The sequence below is a fragment of the Schistocerca serialis genome, chromosome 5 (genome assembly GCF_023864345.2).
Source record: "Schistocerca serialis cubense isolate TAMUIC-IGC-003099 chromosome 5, iqSchSeri2.2, whole genome shotgun sequence".
Taxonomy (NCBI): domain Eukaryota; kingdom Metazoa; phylum Arthropoda; class Insecta; order Orthoptera; family Acrididae; genus Schistocerca; species Schistocerca serialis.
Genome location: NC_064642.1, coordinates 31426465 through 31444730, shown reverse-complemented (window position 1 = coordinate 31444730; position 18266 = coordinate 31426465). Strand labels below are relative to the sequence as shown.

At 40.3% G+C, this 18266-nt stretch overlaps 1 protein-coding gene across 1 annotated transcript in view; it reads left to right on the top strand.

Annotated features, from left to right (window-relative positions):
• LOC126482334 (autophagy-related protein 2 homolog A) overlaps window positions 1-18266 on the top strand; it is a 485244-nt gene that overhangs the window by 330328 nt on the left and 136650 nt on the right. The window contains exon 29 of the mRNA XM_050106397.1: window positions 5148-5315. Within this exon, the coding sequence (XP_049962354.1) occupies window positions 5148-5315 (168 nt within the window). The remainder of the gene's footprint in view (window positions 1-5147; window positions 5316-18266) is intronic.

Sequence of the window (18266 nt, the reverse complement as noted above, 5' to 3'; positions counted from 1 at the left end):
CAGCTGTTGGACAAAATTCTTCAAGAAGTACTCTCTCTCTCTCTCTCTCTCTCTCTCTCTCTCTCTCTCTCTCTTTCATAAGTGCCCAGATCACACATGCTTGGCCACTGTCAAGTCCAGGCAGTGTTGCACCAATCTTGACAGTGAGTTATTTGAACCCCAAAAGGGTTTACAGAGGTATTGCACTTATTCGATTTTCCAGACAAAATATACACTTTCAAATACTTATTAGTAACTTCGAATTTTCGACAAAATAATTTAATGGGAGAGATAAAAAAAGTCCACACACAAAAGTCCACACATAAAAGACAGCTGCAATTACACAAGCTTTTGGAGCCAGTGGCTCCTTCTTCAGGCAGAAGGGTTGAAGGGGAAGGAAGAGGGCTGAAGGAAAAGGACTGGAGAGGTCTAACAAAAGGAGTAGATTTCGGGAAGGTCATCCAGAACTGTGGGTCAGGGGAGACTTACCGCACAGGATGAGAAGGAAAGACTGGCTGTTGGGGTCTGCATCGTATGAGATTTGAAAACGTGAGAGCTTAAAGGTGGAAGGCAGTGTAGGATGCAAGACACAAATTACTGCTTAAACGTCGTGCGTGAGTTAATAAGAGTGGAAAGCTAAGTGCATTGCACGTAGCAGAGGTGGGAGGGATAAGATAAATGAGTGAGAAAATGAAAGATGTAAAAAACTAAAATGTAGTGAAGATAAGAGTCGTTACCATGAAGAAATGCTGAGACAAAAGAAATTAGCATAAATTAAGGTCAGGTGGGTGGCGAGAACCAAGGACATGTTGTAGCACTAGTTGCTACCTGTGTAGTTCTGAGAAACAGGTGTATGGGGAAGTACCCAGATGGTGCGTCTAGTGAAACAGGCCCTGAGGTCATGATTGTCATGTTGCAGTGCAACAGGATAATGTGTATTGCCAGTATACACCCTTTAACTATGCCCATTCATCCTAACTGATCAATCCTGGTACTGCTGATCCCTCCAAAAAATAAATTCAGAGCACACCTCTGGTGACTCAGTATTATCCTGACCTGGAATGAATTAAACAGCTACTTTGACTGAGCCATGACTTCCTGAAATTGTGCCTTGAAATGAGAACCATTCTGTTTTAAATTTTGCCCACCAAACCTAGAACAGCTTTTTGTTCCCCTCCCAGTCTCCATAATATTCTTGTCAGACCCTATGCTCCTTCTGCACCCACGTCCCTGTCCTATGGCTCCTACCCTTCTGACTATCCCTATTTACCCTCCTACCACCATCTATAGCAGCCCTGCAGCTGGCAAAATATATACTATCAAGGAGCAAGCCAGCCGTAAAACAACATGTCATATACCAGCTGTAATGTAAACACTGTTCGGCTCTTTACATTGGTGTGACTACCACCAAATTATCAATTAGGAGGAATGGGAATAGGCAGAGGGTGTATACTGGCAACATGCAATATCCTGGTGCAGAGCATGCTCTGCAACATAAAAACATGACCTCAATGCCTGTTTCACCACACACGCCATCTGGAGTCTTCCCCCAGATACCAGTTTCTCATAACTCCGCTGGTGGCAACTAGTGCACCACATGTCCTTGGTTCTTGCCACCCACCTAGTCTTCATTCACGTTAATTTCTTCCATTTCAGAACTTCTTCATAGTAACTACTCTTTTCTTCTCTCCATTTTAGTTTTCTACATCTTTCATTGTCTTACTCATCTATTTTAACCGCCCCTCTCGTACCTCCGTTACGTACAATGCACTTAGCTTTTCACTTTTATTAACTCATGCATCATGTTCAAACAGTAATCTCTGTCTTGCATGTTACACAGTGTTACACCTTTAAGCTATCAGGTTTTCAAATCTCGTCTGATGCAGTCCTCAACAATCAGTCTTTCCTTCTCATCCTGTGCAGTAAGTCTCCCCTGACTCGCAGTTCTGGGTGACTTTCCCAAATTTTACCCCTTTTCCTAGACCTCTCCAGTCCTTTTCCTTCACCCATCTTCCTTCCCCTTCCCCTTCAACCCTTCTACCTGAAGAAGGAGTCACTGGCTCCGAAAGCTTGCCTAATTATAACCTTATTTTAAATGTTTGTTCTGCCGTCAGTCACTTGGTGAGTAGATTTTTTTATTGTTGACTTCATCTGATACATGCCCACAGCTTCTAAAAATTCTTTAAATGACATTGTGATCACATTTATCACAGCAGAGCAGTTACAGCTAAAAGCATACATGATGTCATTTAAAGATGTTGTTATTACATTCAGGAAAAAATCAACAGAAAAACAAAAGTGTGTTCTTTGCAGTGTGAGTTTACCTATTGACCTTGTACTGTTTTATAGAGGGCACTCTTTCGTATATAATGGGTATGCATCAGCTTATTGCCACCTCAAATTATTATTCCTGGACATAAACCATCCTTTTATTTTTTTTAAATTTGTTACTTGTGTGGCTTTCTTCCAAACAATTGGAGAAGAATGTGATGGTTGCATTTGTTTTCCTTTGTCACCAGATATGTTTTGCATTGTTCTTTCTTGTGACTTTTTGAGTAGCTTACGAGTTTCATTGGACATGGTAAATCAAAAAGAATCATCTGATTTTAAAAAAATCAAAACTAATACGTTATTTGAGATAATGCGTGAATAATGTATTGTTGGAAAGAGCAAACTCTTGAGATTTACATGGTTCCTGCTAGGTAGCAGCAGTGTGCACCCACTTCAGTTCTAGTAAAAATGGTGTTGGGGACAACAGAAAACATCTTGTGTTTCACATTTTGCGAAGTGCGGGTCGCTAATAACTATTTAGTTTGACTTTCATACGAGGTATGGTGTGGATCCTCCTACAGTATAGAGCCTTAGACAATAGCATGAACAATTCCGAGAAACAGATTGTTTGTGTAAAGGCAAATCGCCGGGCCGACTACAAGTGTATAACTCAGACGTTGAATGTATCCACCATAGTTTCACAAGGAGGCTGCAGAAATCCATCTGCCATGCAGCTCAACATGCCCCCGATGTCTGTCTGGCATGTGTTGCGTTGACGTTTACACATGAAACCATACAGAATTCAGCAGTGTGCGCCCACTTCAGTTCTGGTAAAAATGGTGTTGCAGACAACAGAAAGCATTTTGCTATTTACATTTCACACAGTGCGGGTTGCAGGCTCCTCTTGAAGGCAACAAACAACAGCATGTAGAGTTCTGTAATTTATTTCTTGGCAAGATGGAAGATGACAGTTTTCTTCCACGCTTAGTGTTCAGTGATGAGGCAACATTCCATGTAAATGGAAACGTGAACCGCCATAATATGAGAATGTGGGGTACAGAACAACCACATGAACCTGTACAATAAGAGTGGGACTCTTCAGAATTTAATGTGTTCTGTGCAGTTTCATGGGAAACAGGAAGCACATATCTCGATATGCATCAGAACTTTCTTTTCCCACAGTTGTAACTGTTTAGAATCACTTCATTTGCCAACAGGATGGGACACTGTCACACTGGCATCTGGAAGTGCAGGAATTTTTAAATCAAAGGATTATCGAACAATGGATCATTCGCACTGGACCAAATGATTCAGCCTTACATTACTGGCCTCCAAGGTCACCGGACCTGACTGTATGTGATTATTTCTTATGGGGGTTAATAAAAAACTCTGTTTATGTGCCTCCATTACCAACAACAATGAATGAACTGAGAAATCGCATAACAACAGCTGTGGAAGCTGTAACTCAAGACATGATCGCTGCAGTGTGGGAAAAATTTGAATACCACATTGACATATGCCGCGTATCTCCAGGGGGACATGTTGAACACCTGGGGGGGGGGGGGGGGGGACTTTTTGAATTTCCCGTTCGTCAAAAAACAAAATTCATTGTATATGTTCATTAGTTTCAGAAGTATAGACATGCCAAATCAGATGATTCTTTTTGATACACCCTGAATTTGTATTTTGTTTGGACTATTATTTAATGTAAAGTGTTTTGCACATGTAGTTATGTGTCATTTTTTTTACATTACTTGTAAATATCACAATTTCCTATTGTTCATTCTTCAAATTAGTGTTTATATCTGTGTAACAATAAATTGAAGACAGTAGTTATACTTACCATGAACATTACCTTTATATCTTAAAAGAAATTAGTTTCTTGCATTGACTATTTTTATATCCACTTTATTTTTAATTCATATATTACAGTGTTTTATCTGTGCAGCTATTTTCAAGTAATATGTTTAACACATTAAAGACACGTTTTGGGTTACAGTCATAAATTTCATGTGCAGTGTGGGTGGCTAGGCTTGAGAGCTGTAGCCATGATATCTGTTTAAGTAAAAACAGTAGTACACAGCTAAGACATTTACTTGTCTGAGAGAGTACTGAACTCACACGAGTCTGCACTGTGTTCTTCTGTTTGTACTGAAATGGATGTCATGGCTACAGCTCTCAAGCCCAGCTGACCAAGTACCACACATGATGTTGTGTCTAGGAATCCTGCATACTTAGTTTGCTAGACAAACAACCAAACAACTCATATTAATGAGTTTTATTATAAACAACACAATTACAAATACTTAATTTTGATAGCCGTGTCACAAGCAAAGGGCGACGTACAAAATGATCAGCCTTCTTCAGAATATACAAACACAAATCTGTGCTCTGTAGATATTTCTAATGATAGAGGCTACAATGCATCGGCTAACGAAGTGTCTGCCACCATTCGGGTGCGGCGCTTGTTTCCTCTTCACCTAGGGGCCGCTGCTGTCCCATTGTCATCCTGGAGGGAAGTGGGTCAGCGTACGATTGGGTGACCTCTTCTCACAGCCGTCTCTTCTCTGTCATTTCCGACTGGCCTTACAGTGCTGACTTTATGCCGTAACACTTGAAATTATATGACTGTAACCCAAAATATATTTTGTTTGAAAATGACTACACAGCTGAAATGCCATAGTATATGAAATGGATATAAAAAACCAGCCATTATATGCGATTAATTTCTTGCAGTAAGTTTACTATGGCTGTGGATCCCATTGCAAGTAGAATTATCTCTACAGATTAATATCAGATGGTGCTGACGAATTTGCACCAAATAATATATTTTAATGTTTGTTTTTTTATTATTGTGTTCTGTATTGAATTTTGTTATCATTAGTTTTTTTGTTTAGGTCCGTTTTCAACATGAAGTGTATCCTGATACAACCACAGAAGCATCCCGCCAGGTTCTTTTAATTAATGAACTGGAATTAAGAGACCGTCTTGCTTCTTCACAAATAAACAAGTTTCTCTATCAATATTCTAGTGAAACAAGGCCAAAGCAATCACATGCAAACATGGTAAGCAAAGTTATAAATTTAATGCATGATCATAATTACCTTTCCCTTAGGTTCCCAAATATATTCATTAATGAGAGTGGATTAAATGTACCAACTTATCTGTGAAAGGAAGTGAAAAGTGTTCATGTAAAAGCAAGGCGAGACAACTTGTAATTTTTTGTTAATTTAGAATTATTTAATTTTTTCAGTCTCGTGTCACACAACTGGTATTATTACTGACTTTGACATTTTATCAAGTTATCCTCAGATGAATGTAACATAGTGTGTAGTAACAAGTCAAATGAAGGAGCCAAGAGAGGCACTTACAGTGTGATTATGACAACTTGGTAAAAAGTCGAAACTGATAGTGACACTACTTGTGTAACCTGAGGCCGAAACATATAAAATGAAAAACTTACGAGGTCATCACTGTGTTTCCCTAAGGCAGTGTGCCTAGTCAGTGAAAGATACTGCGAAAGGGATCATGCCAGCTACTGCTTGTGAAGTAGAGACTATGCACCACAAAGAAACTGATATTGCAAGCAAATAAAAAATTACTAAATGAAAAATCAAAGTTATGCAGCAGTATTTTCCTGCCCCAACAGATTTCATCAGTTTTATGTATACATACATAGGTACATACATTATCAGTGATCACAGACCTTGAAGACCTTGTGCCGACCTCAGTGTTCCTCCATATGTGACAATCTTGTGCATTTTGGATCCAGTTTCATGGATGCCCAACTGCTGAAAGTCCTTCTGCAGTTCATCCTCCCATTGCTCCCTTGATCCTCCAATTGGATGAGTACAATCAGACTTTTCCATAAGCACAGCTTTAGCCTGGCACGTTCTGCTCTCCTGGCAATGTGCCCTGCCAGCCTTATTCTTCATGCCTTCATTTTCTGCACAATGTCCAATTGTTTCATTAGGCCATACAGTTCCCAGTTCACTCTATATCTCCTTGTGTTCTCTTCACAGGTTGGCCCAAAGGTTTTTCTTGAGATTTTCCATTCAGAGACCAGGTTCTCTGCATCCGTTTTTGTGGTGCTTAACATTTCAGTCCCATATAACAATGCTGGTACTATCACTGCATTATTGGCTTTAAGTCTGATCTTGACTGACAGATTTCTTGATGACATTATCTGCTTCAGACTGAAATAAGTTTTAGACTGATTGATAGATGATTAATTTCTTGTTTCAGGTTACTATGACTGTTGAACCAGGTGGCAAGGTATTTAAAATTTCCACTCTGGTTATATTCTTTATTCCAACCTTTAAAGGGACATTATTAGGGGCTTCCATGGATACTTCTATCATTTCAGTTTCCTCCAATATTATCCTCAGTACAACTTACTGACATTCTCATTAAGTCCTCTACAGTTTCTGCCACCTTTTCCTGTGACTCCATATCCAAATATCTGTTTTCTTCAATTTAGTTTCACCCCTTTACCTTCCCTTTTCATTTCCTGAATTATTGCCTCCAGGACCAAATTAAAAAGTAATGGTGAAATGGCATCACCTTGTCTCACACCTGTTCTGACGCTGAATTCCTTGGATAGCTCCCCCTGGTATTTCACATTGCCTTTTGTCTCTTCTGTTTACACCTTCACCAAATTAATTACATTCCTTGATATGCCAAGCACCCATAGGATGCTGTACATGCTTATCCTGTGTATACTATCATATGCCTTTGAGAAACCTACAAATGTTTACCAGGAACAGATGGTTGAATTCCCAGCACTTCTCCCAGATTTACCTCATAGTGAAAATTCGATACATGGTTACCTTCCTGCCTTAAAACCTGCCAGGTCCTCTACAACAATGTCTTCAACAAAAGGCTTCAGCATTTCAAGAATTATTAATGATAACATTTTATATGGTACACTTGGTAGAGAAATACCTCTATATTTACTTCAGTTCCTTTCCTTGTTCTTTTTGTGCAGTGGGATAATGGTAGCCAACTTCCGCTCTTTTGGGGTGTCCTCCTTTCTCCGTACTTCACTTATGAGGTTATGCATCTCTTTCTGAAGTGTTTCACCTCCTGCCTTTAACATATCCACCTTCAGTTTCTTAATTGCTCTATCTACATCCTTTTGAGTTACTTCAATTTCTTCTTCCTCTACACCTTCTGCAATTATTCCTTCTGGGAAAACTTTTCAGGATCTTCAGCATTGAGCAACTGCTCAAAATATTCCCGTCATGTATCCAGAATTCCTTCCTCCCAGTATTTCTTTTGTTTCTTCTTACCACTTTCTTATATATAATGTGAGATAACAGTAATCTCATTACAAAAATTATAAGAGAGACCACATTGCAGTTATATGAAATTGGTGCCAAGGAAAATACAAATATTTATGTATTATCTATCAAACAATGGAAAATCCAGGATGGAATGTAATAATGTTATGAGGAGGATAGTTGCTACTCACCTTATAGCAGAGGTGCTGAGCTGCAGATAGTCACAACAAAAAAGACCGTTGGAAAGCACTGGCTCCAGCTTCCAGAGACTGTGGTCAGGTGTGTGTGTGTTTTTGTTTTGTTTTGTTTTGTTTTGTTTTGTTTGTGTTAGTCAAAGGCCTTGTTGGCCAAAAACTCACTTTACAACAGCATAATTGGTGTACCTGTCTGCGATTCAACATCTCCGCTATATGGTGAGTAACAACTATCCTTTTCATAATATTGTTATGTATTATCTATCTGTGAATCCTCCATTATGGACCATCAGAGAAATAATCTTGGTCTCATCACTTCCCTCAGTACACACAAGACATTCCACAGCCATACTTTAACTTCACACTTTTGCTAAATTATCAGCTTTGTGAAAATCTAGATTTGAACAGATCTATGAGAGTGGCAGTTGTTGCTGATGCATAAATGAGAACTTATTTTCTAATTCGTCCATATGCTGCCTGACTACTTTTAGGTCTACGTCTACATAGATACTCAACAAGCCACCATACGGTGCATGGTGGTGGGTACCCTGTACCACTACTTCTTATTTCCTTTCCTGTTCCACTCACAAACAGATCAAGGGAAAAATGACTGTTTGTATGCCTCTGTAAGAGCCCTAATTTGTCGTATCTTATCTTCATGGTCCTTACACGCGATGTATGTTGCTGGCAGTAGAATTGTTCAGCAGTCAGCTTCAAATGCCAGTTCTCTAAATTTTCTCAATAGTGTTTCTCGAAAAGAATGTAGCCTTCCCTCCAGGGATTTCCATTTGAGTTCCTGAAGCATCTCTATAACACCTACTGATAACAAATTTAGCAGCCCGCCTCTGAATTGCTTCAGTCTCTCCTTCAATCCGACCTGGTATGGATTCCAAACATTGAGCAGCACTCAAGAATAGGTTGCACCAGCATCCTATAGGCAGTCTCCTTTACAGGTGAACCATTCTTTCTTAAAATTCTACCAATAAATCGAAATCAAACATTCGCCTTCCCTACCACAGTTCTCACATGCTTTTTCCACCTCATATCACTTTGCAACATTATGCCCAGATATTTAAATGACTTGATTGTGTTAAGCAGGGCGCTATTAATACTGTATCCAAACATCATAGGTCTGGTCTTCCTACACATCTGCATTAACTTACATTTTTTTCAAATTTAAGGCTAGCTGCCAATCACACCAACTGGAAATTTTGTCTTTTATCCTCCTACAGTCACTCAACTTTGACACCTTACCATACACCATGGCATCACCAGCAAAAAAACCACAGATTGCTGCTCACCCTGTCAGCCAGTTCGTTTATGTACAGGGTTATTCTAGATGATGAACCCATTTTCAAAACTTCATATTTATTCAAGTACAAATCCAAATTGAATAAGTTTTGTACTAATAAAAAGAGGAAGTTTCAAAGCTTTTTTTGTAATGTTTCATATCAATTTAATAATTTGTAATTAATTAGTTTTTAATAATTATTTAATAATTAAAAATGTGACAAATGTTATAAATGTTCAATGTGGCCACTGTTGGCTGCACACCAAATACTGATGCGGTAACCAAACTTGTCTCACACATGCGAAAGCGTATCTGCTGTTACTGAGTCCACGGCAGCAGTTATCCAGTTCCACAGATCATTCAGTGTGGTTGGTAGAGGCGGGCCGTAAACAGTTTCCTTCACATAGGGTGGAGGTTGAATAACAAATTTGGTACAAAATATCTGCTGCACTGCAATTTGTGACTCACTTTTTGCAAACTCAAGAACACAGAAAACCTTGTGCTCCACAGTTGCCATCTCATTCACAACTGACAGTGAAATGGAATGATGGCCCTACTGCCACTTCTGAAACCATCACCGCCCACCGGCCGCTACCCGCCAAAACTTTGAAACTTCCTCTTTTCATTGGTATAAAGCTTGTTCATTTTGGAGTTGTACTTGAAAACATAAGAATTTTTGAAAATGGGTCCATCATTTAGAATAACTCTGTATGTGGAGAACAACAGCAGTTCTATCACACTTTCCTGGAGCACTCCTGATGATACCCTTGTGGTTGATGAACACTCACTGTCAAGGACAGCTTACTGACTGGTCAACAAGGGACTGAATAGAAGCCTTAGACCCGCATAGTGATTTTGCATACGACCAGAATTTCCTTAGGTTCTCTGCCAGACCGTTTGCTAAGGTATGCTCTGCACGTAGATCTTTTCACAGACTCAAGAATCTCCACTAACCTTCGCTTGTTGTCATTTATGCATTCCCTTTTGAACCGAGGGTGCAACAGCCTCTGTTTTCTCAGCATCCGCTGAATTTTGTTACTAAACCATGGTGTACCTATTCCATCCTTTATCCACTTACTAGGCACATCACTCTCCAGACTACGATTTACAATCTGCTTAAACTTTGTCCACAATTCCTCTGCATCTATGCTACTGGAACTAAGTGATGCCAGTTCACTAAGTGAGATATTAATAACTGCTTATTTGATCTATCTAGCAGAAACACTGTCCTAGCCTCTTTGACTGATTTATGAACATCTGTTATCATATTTGTGTAATGACATCATGATTACTAATCCCTGTTTCTATACTGACATTGTCAATAAGATCTGGCCTATTTGTACTACAAGGTCTAAGATACTTCCATTGCATGTTGACTGCCGAGCTAGCTGCTCAGGACAATTTTCAGAAAATGTATTCAAAAATATTTCACATGACTGTCTGTCTGTATCCCCAGCAGTGAATCCATAGACATCCCAGTCTATACGTGGCAGGTTAAACTCGCCTCCAACCAGTATTGCATGATCTGGGTATTTCCACGGTATTGATCATAAACTTTCTTTGAATGACTCTAGAACTGTCACAGCAGAATTGAGTGGGCAATAAAAACATCCAACAATTAACTTGGTTTCACCTGCACCCGTTATATGCAACCAGATGACTTCACTGTCACACTCGACTTAGACCTCAATACAGACAATATTTTTGTCAACTGCTATTAACACTCCCCATCCTATGGCCTCTAATCTGTCTTTCTGATATACATTCCAGGACTCGCTAAATATCTCAGAGCTTTCCACTTTGGGTTTCAGCCAGTTCTCAGTCCATAGAATAATTTGAGTGCAATAACTTTCCTGGAGTGCTGTAAATTCAGGAACTTTATTCCAAATTACTGCGTAGCTTAAAAAACCCTCATGTGCACTCCACAAGTACTCTGCTACTGAGTAGCTGCTTCTTTTGTGAAGTGCACCCCTGACCTATGAAGGGAAGTCCTACAAATCCCCACACAATGATGCAGATCTAGAAATCTTCAGCCAAGACCGTCTCACAGAGTCAATGAAGCCTTTGGTTGAGACCCTCCACTCGGCTACAAACCAAAGGACCTTGATCAACTCTAGGAATGACGGTGCAAATTGTGAGCTCTACTTGCACTCTGTATATGAGGCCAGCAGTCTTCACTACCTCCTCCAGCCGCCTGTACAAAATGAAGATCATCACAGAATCCATGCGACAGCCATCATTGGTGACTACATGAGGCACAACATGTAGACGACTGCACCCTGCCTGCTCGATAGCCAAAGGCAACATCTCAGATGAGGGCCCCTCCCCCCCGGCAGGAGTGCACATTGGCTTTCTTTCTGACCCTAAATGCTATCTGCCTGAGGGACTCCATGACATGCCTAACACTGGAGCTCCAAATAACTAGTAAACTCCTCTCCCCATGAGCCTGCTTGAACCCTGCAAATGACATACGTTTGGTAGATATGGGGAACTGCCATTCATCGTCTTCCTCACTGTCGTTTTGTCTTCTGATTCCGGATGGGAAATCTTTCATGGTCATCTTAATATTGGGTAGTATTTCCAGAGTACTTGTTCAGTCTGTATCATCTGCTGTATATGTAGTATAGTCTGATCATCGTATCCTGAACACTTTGTTAGGAATGTCAGTTTTCCTGTTCCCTTCACAATTACATTTATTGGTTCATTGGTCTTTCCTCTCTGGGGTTACATGGATACATTCATTCACTCCTACTGGGGTCCAAATGCTGCTTGTTATCGATACAGGTTTCTTGATACAGTTATTTGGAATCTTCTTTGGTTGTTTCAACAAACCTAATACACAAGGGTTGCTGTCCCTTGTCATTTTGATTGTGAATGTGTTTTTGCGTATCTTCTGGGTTTGTGCCACTTCTGTGCAGACTAACTTATCCTGGCGTATAGCTGCTTCAAGTCATCTGTTAGCTAATAGTCAACATCAGGAGCTGGATATACATACCATTCCTTACCTCTTATGGGAAGTGTAATACCCTGTATAAATTAAAAACCTGGTTCTCCAGTAAGGGAAATTTCAATACATATGCTAGTATAACAATGAAAACAATGACATTTTTCAAAATAATATCACTGGATAGATAAAACATATACTTACCAAGTGGTAGCAGAACACACACGTAAAAGGAGGTCATAATTAGGAAAACTTTTGAAGCCAGTGGCTCCTTCTTCAGGCCGAAGGGTTGAAGGGGAAAGAATATGGTTGAAGGAAAAGGACTGGAGAGGTCTAGGAAAAGGGGTAGATTTTGGGAAAGTCACCCAGAACTGTGGGTCAGGGGAGACTTACCAGATGAGATAAGAAAAGAAGTGGTGTGCATTGGTTCAGATTACATCAGTTTCTATTATTTGCAGGAATTCATACCCATTCTCCTCTTTGAGGTCTGGGGGAAACTTCTTGTCACTGGTGTTGTCCCTGATTATTCAAGGGTGATCTATTACATGCATGAGATTAACAATGTGTGGGGTTAGTAGCCCCATCAGTACATTCCTGATGGTTGCCTACAGCCATTCACATTCTCCCCTTAACTCTTGAAACATTGTGACCAACTGTGCCATCTGCACATTGGATACTGTCTCTAAGGTAATGTGCTGCATCCTCTGGTTTGTTTCATTCCAGAATTTGGAGACTTTTTTCTAGATTTTCTCTATATTGGCTCACAGGATATTGGAGTTCTTCTGCCGATCTTCTTCCGTGCTGCTGAAGTTGGCTATTGCTGGTTTTACTAATGTCACTTTCTCCTGACTTAAGTGCAATAGTTGCTTCTGTTCCTTTTCCACTTGTTTTATTCTGGTTTTAATGTACTCGTTGTATCACTCGTTTAAGGTACCAAATAAAAGTTTGCTCACATCTCCCACAAAGTTAGTGTACCCTTGCCTAGATTGACGTTCATGATGTGCCAGCTGCTTAATCAAAACCTGTGATTCTTGTACTCTGTCTTTCTGCCATTCTACCACATTCTCTGTAGAGTGCCCTTATGTAGTGCCTAGCCCTGCTGTCTAGGTCCATTTGTCTTGATGCTCTGTCGTGGCTTGTGCCATGTGTATTGTCTAATCAGTTTTTTCCTCCAGCCTCCATAAATTTATGTAGGTCACAATTTTCCATGTGATGCTGGTGATCTATACCTGCCCTTCCACATCATAGTAGACTCCTGGGGACGTACAGAACTCCTAAATCTGGTAAGCATCCACCTTGTACTGGATTGAGGTAACCATTGTCCACCCACCTATCAGAAGGGCTCCAAGCAGCATCTGTGAAGTGAAAGGGATTATCTTTACCCTCTTGATATTTACAATCCAACTTGAAGTTGCTTATGTCACCCTTCCTTCTCTGTTTTGTCCCTCCTTTCACTACTGCTACCAAGGCTAGGCTAATAGAGGCAAAGTGACTGGGGGTCAGCATGTCTCCAAGGACCAATCTTAGTGTCTGTATCACCGATACCCTGGGAATGCAAGATCTTTCTTCATCAGCTTTTATATATGATCCTACGGCATTTATTGGCCAGGATATCCCCTTCGGGGTTCGGCTGCCGTATTACAAGTCGTCTTAGTTGACACCGCTTCGGGAACCTGCATGTCAATGATGAGAGTTTTTACCCATTCTCTCCTTCTATTTTAGAACACCCTACACGATTTCATCACTGCCCCATATGTCTAAAGTTAGAAGAACTCTGTTAGTCTGTTTGGATTTACAGTTATGAATTTCTTATTCATTAACTGTAGTACTACATTTTGTCCACACATCCTTCTCCATCGACTTGTTAACTTCTTTGACCTCTCTCTTCTCATGCTTTCATCATGTAATAATACTTTGTCTCCAGCTTTAAATTCCTTGGGATTTTGCATATCAGCGTAATATTCCTGGTTCCTTTCCTTACACTCCTTATTAAAACTTCTTGCCATCTGACGCATCTGACACATCCCTTTCTTTAATTCTGTTACATAGTTGTCACGACTGTATTGCTTTTTGGCAGGATCCCATTGTAGGACCTCAGGAATGTTGAATACTCTACCAAAAACAGTTTGAGTGGGTTGAACCCAGTCTAGGAATGTTGGGATGAATGGATACATCTTACCACCTTTGTGTAAACACAAAGGTGGTAAGCTGTATCCATTCATCCCAATTTTCCTGCTTCATTCCCACATAATGACAGTAGGTATTCTGTTAATTTTCTATGTGTTCTTTCGCGATCACCTTTTGTCTGTAGGTGGTATGCACAAGACTGAATCTTCTCAATCTTCAGTAAATGACATACTCTTTTTAGAATGTCACTCAGGGAATTGGGTCCATGGTCACTCAGTAGTACTGGTGGTATTGCTTAGTTGCAGGTTATTCTGTCCACTATGACTCGTATTATCATATTGGCGTCCTGTTGGGCTATAGGTTATGCTACAAGAAATTTTGTGAGGGCATCCAGGAATGTTACTGCGTATCTGTTCCTTTTCTCTGTTATTTGAAGTGGTCCAACCACATCGTTCACAAGAAACGAATACCTGGGTAAGTATTTCGGTCTACGTTAAGGGCATCTTCACTGTATTTTGTGTAACTTTGTTCTGCTGACAACTCTTGCAACGTCGAATGTACTCTTCTATGTCTTTCTTCATATCCCTCCATGATCTGTACAGTTTAATGCAGTCATATGTGCGGCTGTTTCCTTGGTGTCCCCGTATAGATGAATCAAGAAACTGCTTCATAACAGCTCATTTTTCTTCCTCCCTTATCACTGGTCACTAATCGTCTTGCTCTTCCCCATCAGCCTGTTCAACACTGCCGCAGGATCTTTTGGTATGTGTGACAATCCATCTGCTACTGTGTTTTGCGATCCCTTTTTGTATGCAATCTTGAAGTCGTATTGTGAAAGTTTGATTCTGAATTTTGTTAATCCTGATGAAGGATCACTTTTACGCACCACTGGAATGGTTTGTGAACAGTGTGCACGATAAATTTTCTTGTGTACACATAAGGTCAGTAATGGCGTATTGCCCACACTATGGATAGAAGTTCTTACTCAGTTGTACTATATCCTCTGTTGGCACAGGTCAGTGTTTTGGATGAGAACGTCACTGGTAAATCCTTTCCTAGTTGTTCCTGTTCCCCCCATGAACCATGGACCTTACCGTTGGTGGGGAGGCTTGCGTGCCTCAGCGATACAGATAGCCGTACCGTAGGTACAACCACAACGGAGGGGTATCTGTTGAGAGGCCAGACAAACGTGTGGTTCCTGAAGAGGGACAGCAGCCTTTTCAGTAGTTGCAAGGGCAACAGTCTGGATGATTGACTGATCTGGCCTTGTAACAATAACCAAACCGGCATTGCTGTGCTGGTACTGCGAACGGCTGAAAGCAAGGGCAAACCACGGCCATAATTTTTCCCGAGGGCATGCAGCTTTACTGTATGATTAAATGATGATGGCGTCCTCTTGGGTAAAATATTCCGGAGGTAAAATAGTCCCCCATTCGGATCTCCAGGTGGGGACTACTCAAGAGGATGTCGTTCTCAGGAGAAAGAAAACTGGCGTTCTACGGATCGGAGCGTGGAATGTCAGATCCCTTAATCGGGCAGGTAGATTAGAAAATTTAAAAAGGGAAATGGATAGGTTAAAGTTAGATATAGTGGGAATTAGTGAAGTTCGGTGGCAGGAGGAACAAGACTTCTGGTCAGGTGACTACAGGGTTATAAACACAAAATCAAATAGGGGTAATGCAGGAGTAGGTTTAATAATGAATAGGAAAATAGGAATGTGGGTAAGCTACTACAAACAGCATAGTGAATGCATTATTGTGGCCAAGATAGATACGAAGCCCACACCTACTACAGTAGTACAAGTTTATATGCCAACTAGCTCTCCAGATGACGAAGAAATTGAAGAAATGTATGATGAAATAAAAGAAATTATTCAGATAGTGAAGGGAGACGAAAATTTAATAGTCATGGGTGACTGGAATTCGAGTGTAGGAAAAGGGAGAGAAGGAAACGTAGTAGGTGGATATGGATTGGGGCTAAGAAATGAAAGAGGAAGCTGCCTAATAGAATTTTGCACAGAGCACAACTTAATCATAGCTAACACTTGGTTTAAGAATCATGAAAGAAGGTTGTATACATGGAAGAAGCCTGGAGAGACTAAAAGGTATCAGATAGATTATATAATGGTAAGACAGAGATTTAGGAACCAGGTTTTAAATTGTAAGACATTTCCAGGGGCAGATGTGGACTCTGACCGCAATCTATTGGTTATGACCTGTAGATTAAAACTGAAGAAACTGCAAAAAGGTGGGAATTTAAGGAGATGGGACCTGGATAAACTGAAAGAACCAGAGGTTGTACAGAGTTTCAGGGAGAGCATAAGGGAACAATTGACAGGAATGGGGGAAAGAAATACAGTAGAAGAAGAATGGGTAGCTTTGAGGGATGAAGTAGTGAAGGCAGCAGAGGATCAAGTAGGTAATAAGATGAGGGCTAGTAGAAATCCTTGGGCAACAGAAGAAATATTGAATTTAATTGATGAAAGGAGAAAATATAAAAATGCAATAAATGAAGCTGGCAAAAAGGAATACAAACGTCTCAAAAATGAGATTGATAGGAAGTGCAAAATGGCTAAGCAGGGATGACTAGAGGACAAATGTAAGGATGTAGAGGCTTATCTCACTAGGGGTAAGATAGATACTGCCTACAGGAAAATTAAAGAGGCCTTTGGAGAGAGGAGAACCACTTGTATGAACATCAAGAGCTCAGATGGAAACCCAGTTCTAAGCAAAGAAGGGAAAGCAGAAAGATGGAAGGAGTATATAGAGGGTCTATACAAGGGCGATGTACTTGAGGACAATATTATGGAAATGGAAGAGGATGTAGATGAAGATGAAATGGGAGATACGATACTGCGTGAAGAGTTTGACAGAGCACTGAAAGACCCGAGTCGAAACAAGGCCCCCGGAGTAGACAACATTCCATTGGAACTACTGATGGCCTTGGGAGAGCCAGTCCTGACAAAACTCTACCATCTGGTGGGCAAGATGTATGAAACAGTCGAAATACCCTCAGACTTCAAGAAGAATATAATAATTCCAATCCCAAAGAAAGCAGGTGTTGACACTTGTGAAAATTACCAAACTATCAGTTTAATAAGCCACAGCTGCAAAATACTAGCAAGAATTCTTTATAGACGAATGGAAAAACTAGTAGAAGCCGACCTCGGGGAAGATCAGTTTGGATTCCGTAGAAATACTGGAACACGTGAGGCAATACTGACCGTATGACTTATCTTAGAAGAAAGATTAAGGAAAGGCAAACCTACGTTTCTAGCATTTGTAGACTTAGAGAAAGCTTTTGACAATGTTGACTGGAATACTTCCTTTCAAATTCTAAAGATGGCAGGGGTAAAATACAGGGAGCGAAAGGCTATTTACAATTAGTACAGAAACCAGATGACAGTTATAAGAGTCGAGGGGTATGAAAGGGAAGCAGTGGTTGGGAAGGGAGTAAGACAGGGTTGTAGCCTCTCCCCGATGTTATTCAATCTGTATATTGAGCAAGCAGTAAAGGAAACAAAAGAAAAATTTGGAATAGGTATTAAAATCCATGGAGAAGAAATAAAAACTTTGAGGTTCGCCAATGACATTGTAATTCTGTCAGAGACAGAAAAGGACTTGGAAGAGCAGTTGAATGGAATGGACAGTGTCTTGAGAGGAGTATATAAGATGAACATCAACAAAAGCAAAACGAGGATAATGGAATGTAGTCGAATTAAGTCGGGTGATGCTGTGGGAATTAGATTAGGAAATGAGACACTTAAAATAGTAAAGGAGTTTTGCTACTTGGGGAGCAAAATAACTGATGATGGTCGAAGTAAAGAGGATATAAAATGTAGACTGGCAATGGCAAGGAAAGCGTTTCTGAAGAAGAGAAATTTGTTAACATCGAGTATAGATTTAAGTGTCAGGAAGTCTTTCCTGAAAGTATTTGTATGGAGTGTAGCCATGTATGGAAGTGAAACATGAACGATAAATAGTTTAGACAAGAAGAGAATAGAAGCTTTCGAAATGTGGTGCTACAGAAGAATGCTGAAGATTAGATGGGTAGATCACATAACTAATGAGGAAGTATTGAATAGGATTGGGGAGAAGAGAAGTTTGTGGCACAACTTGACCAGAAGAAGGGATCGGTTGGTAGGACATGTTCTGAGGCATCAAGGGATCACCAATTTA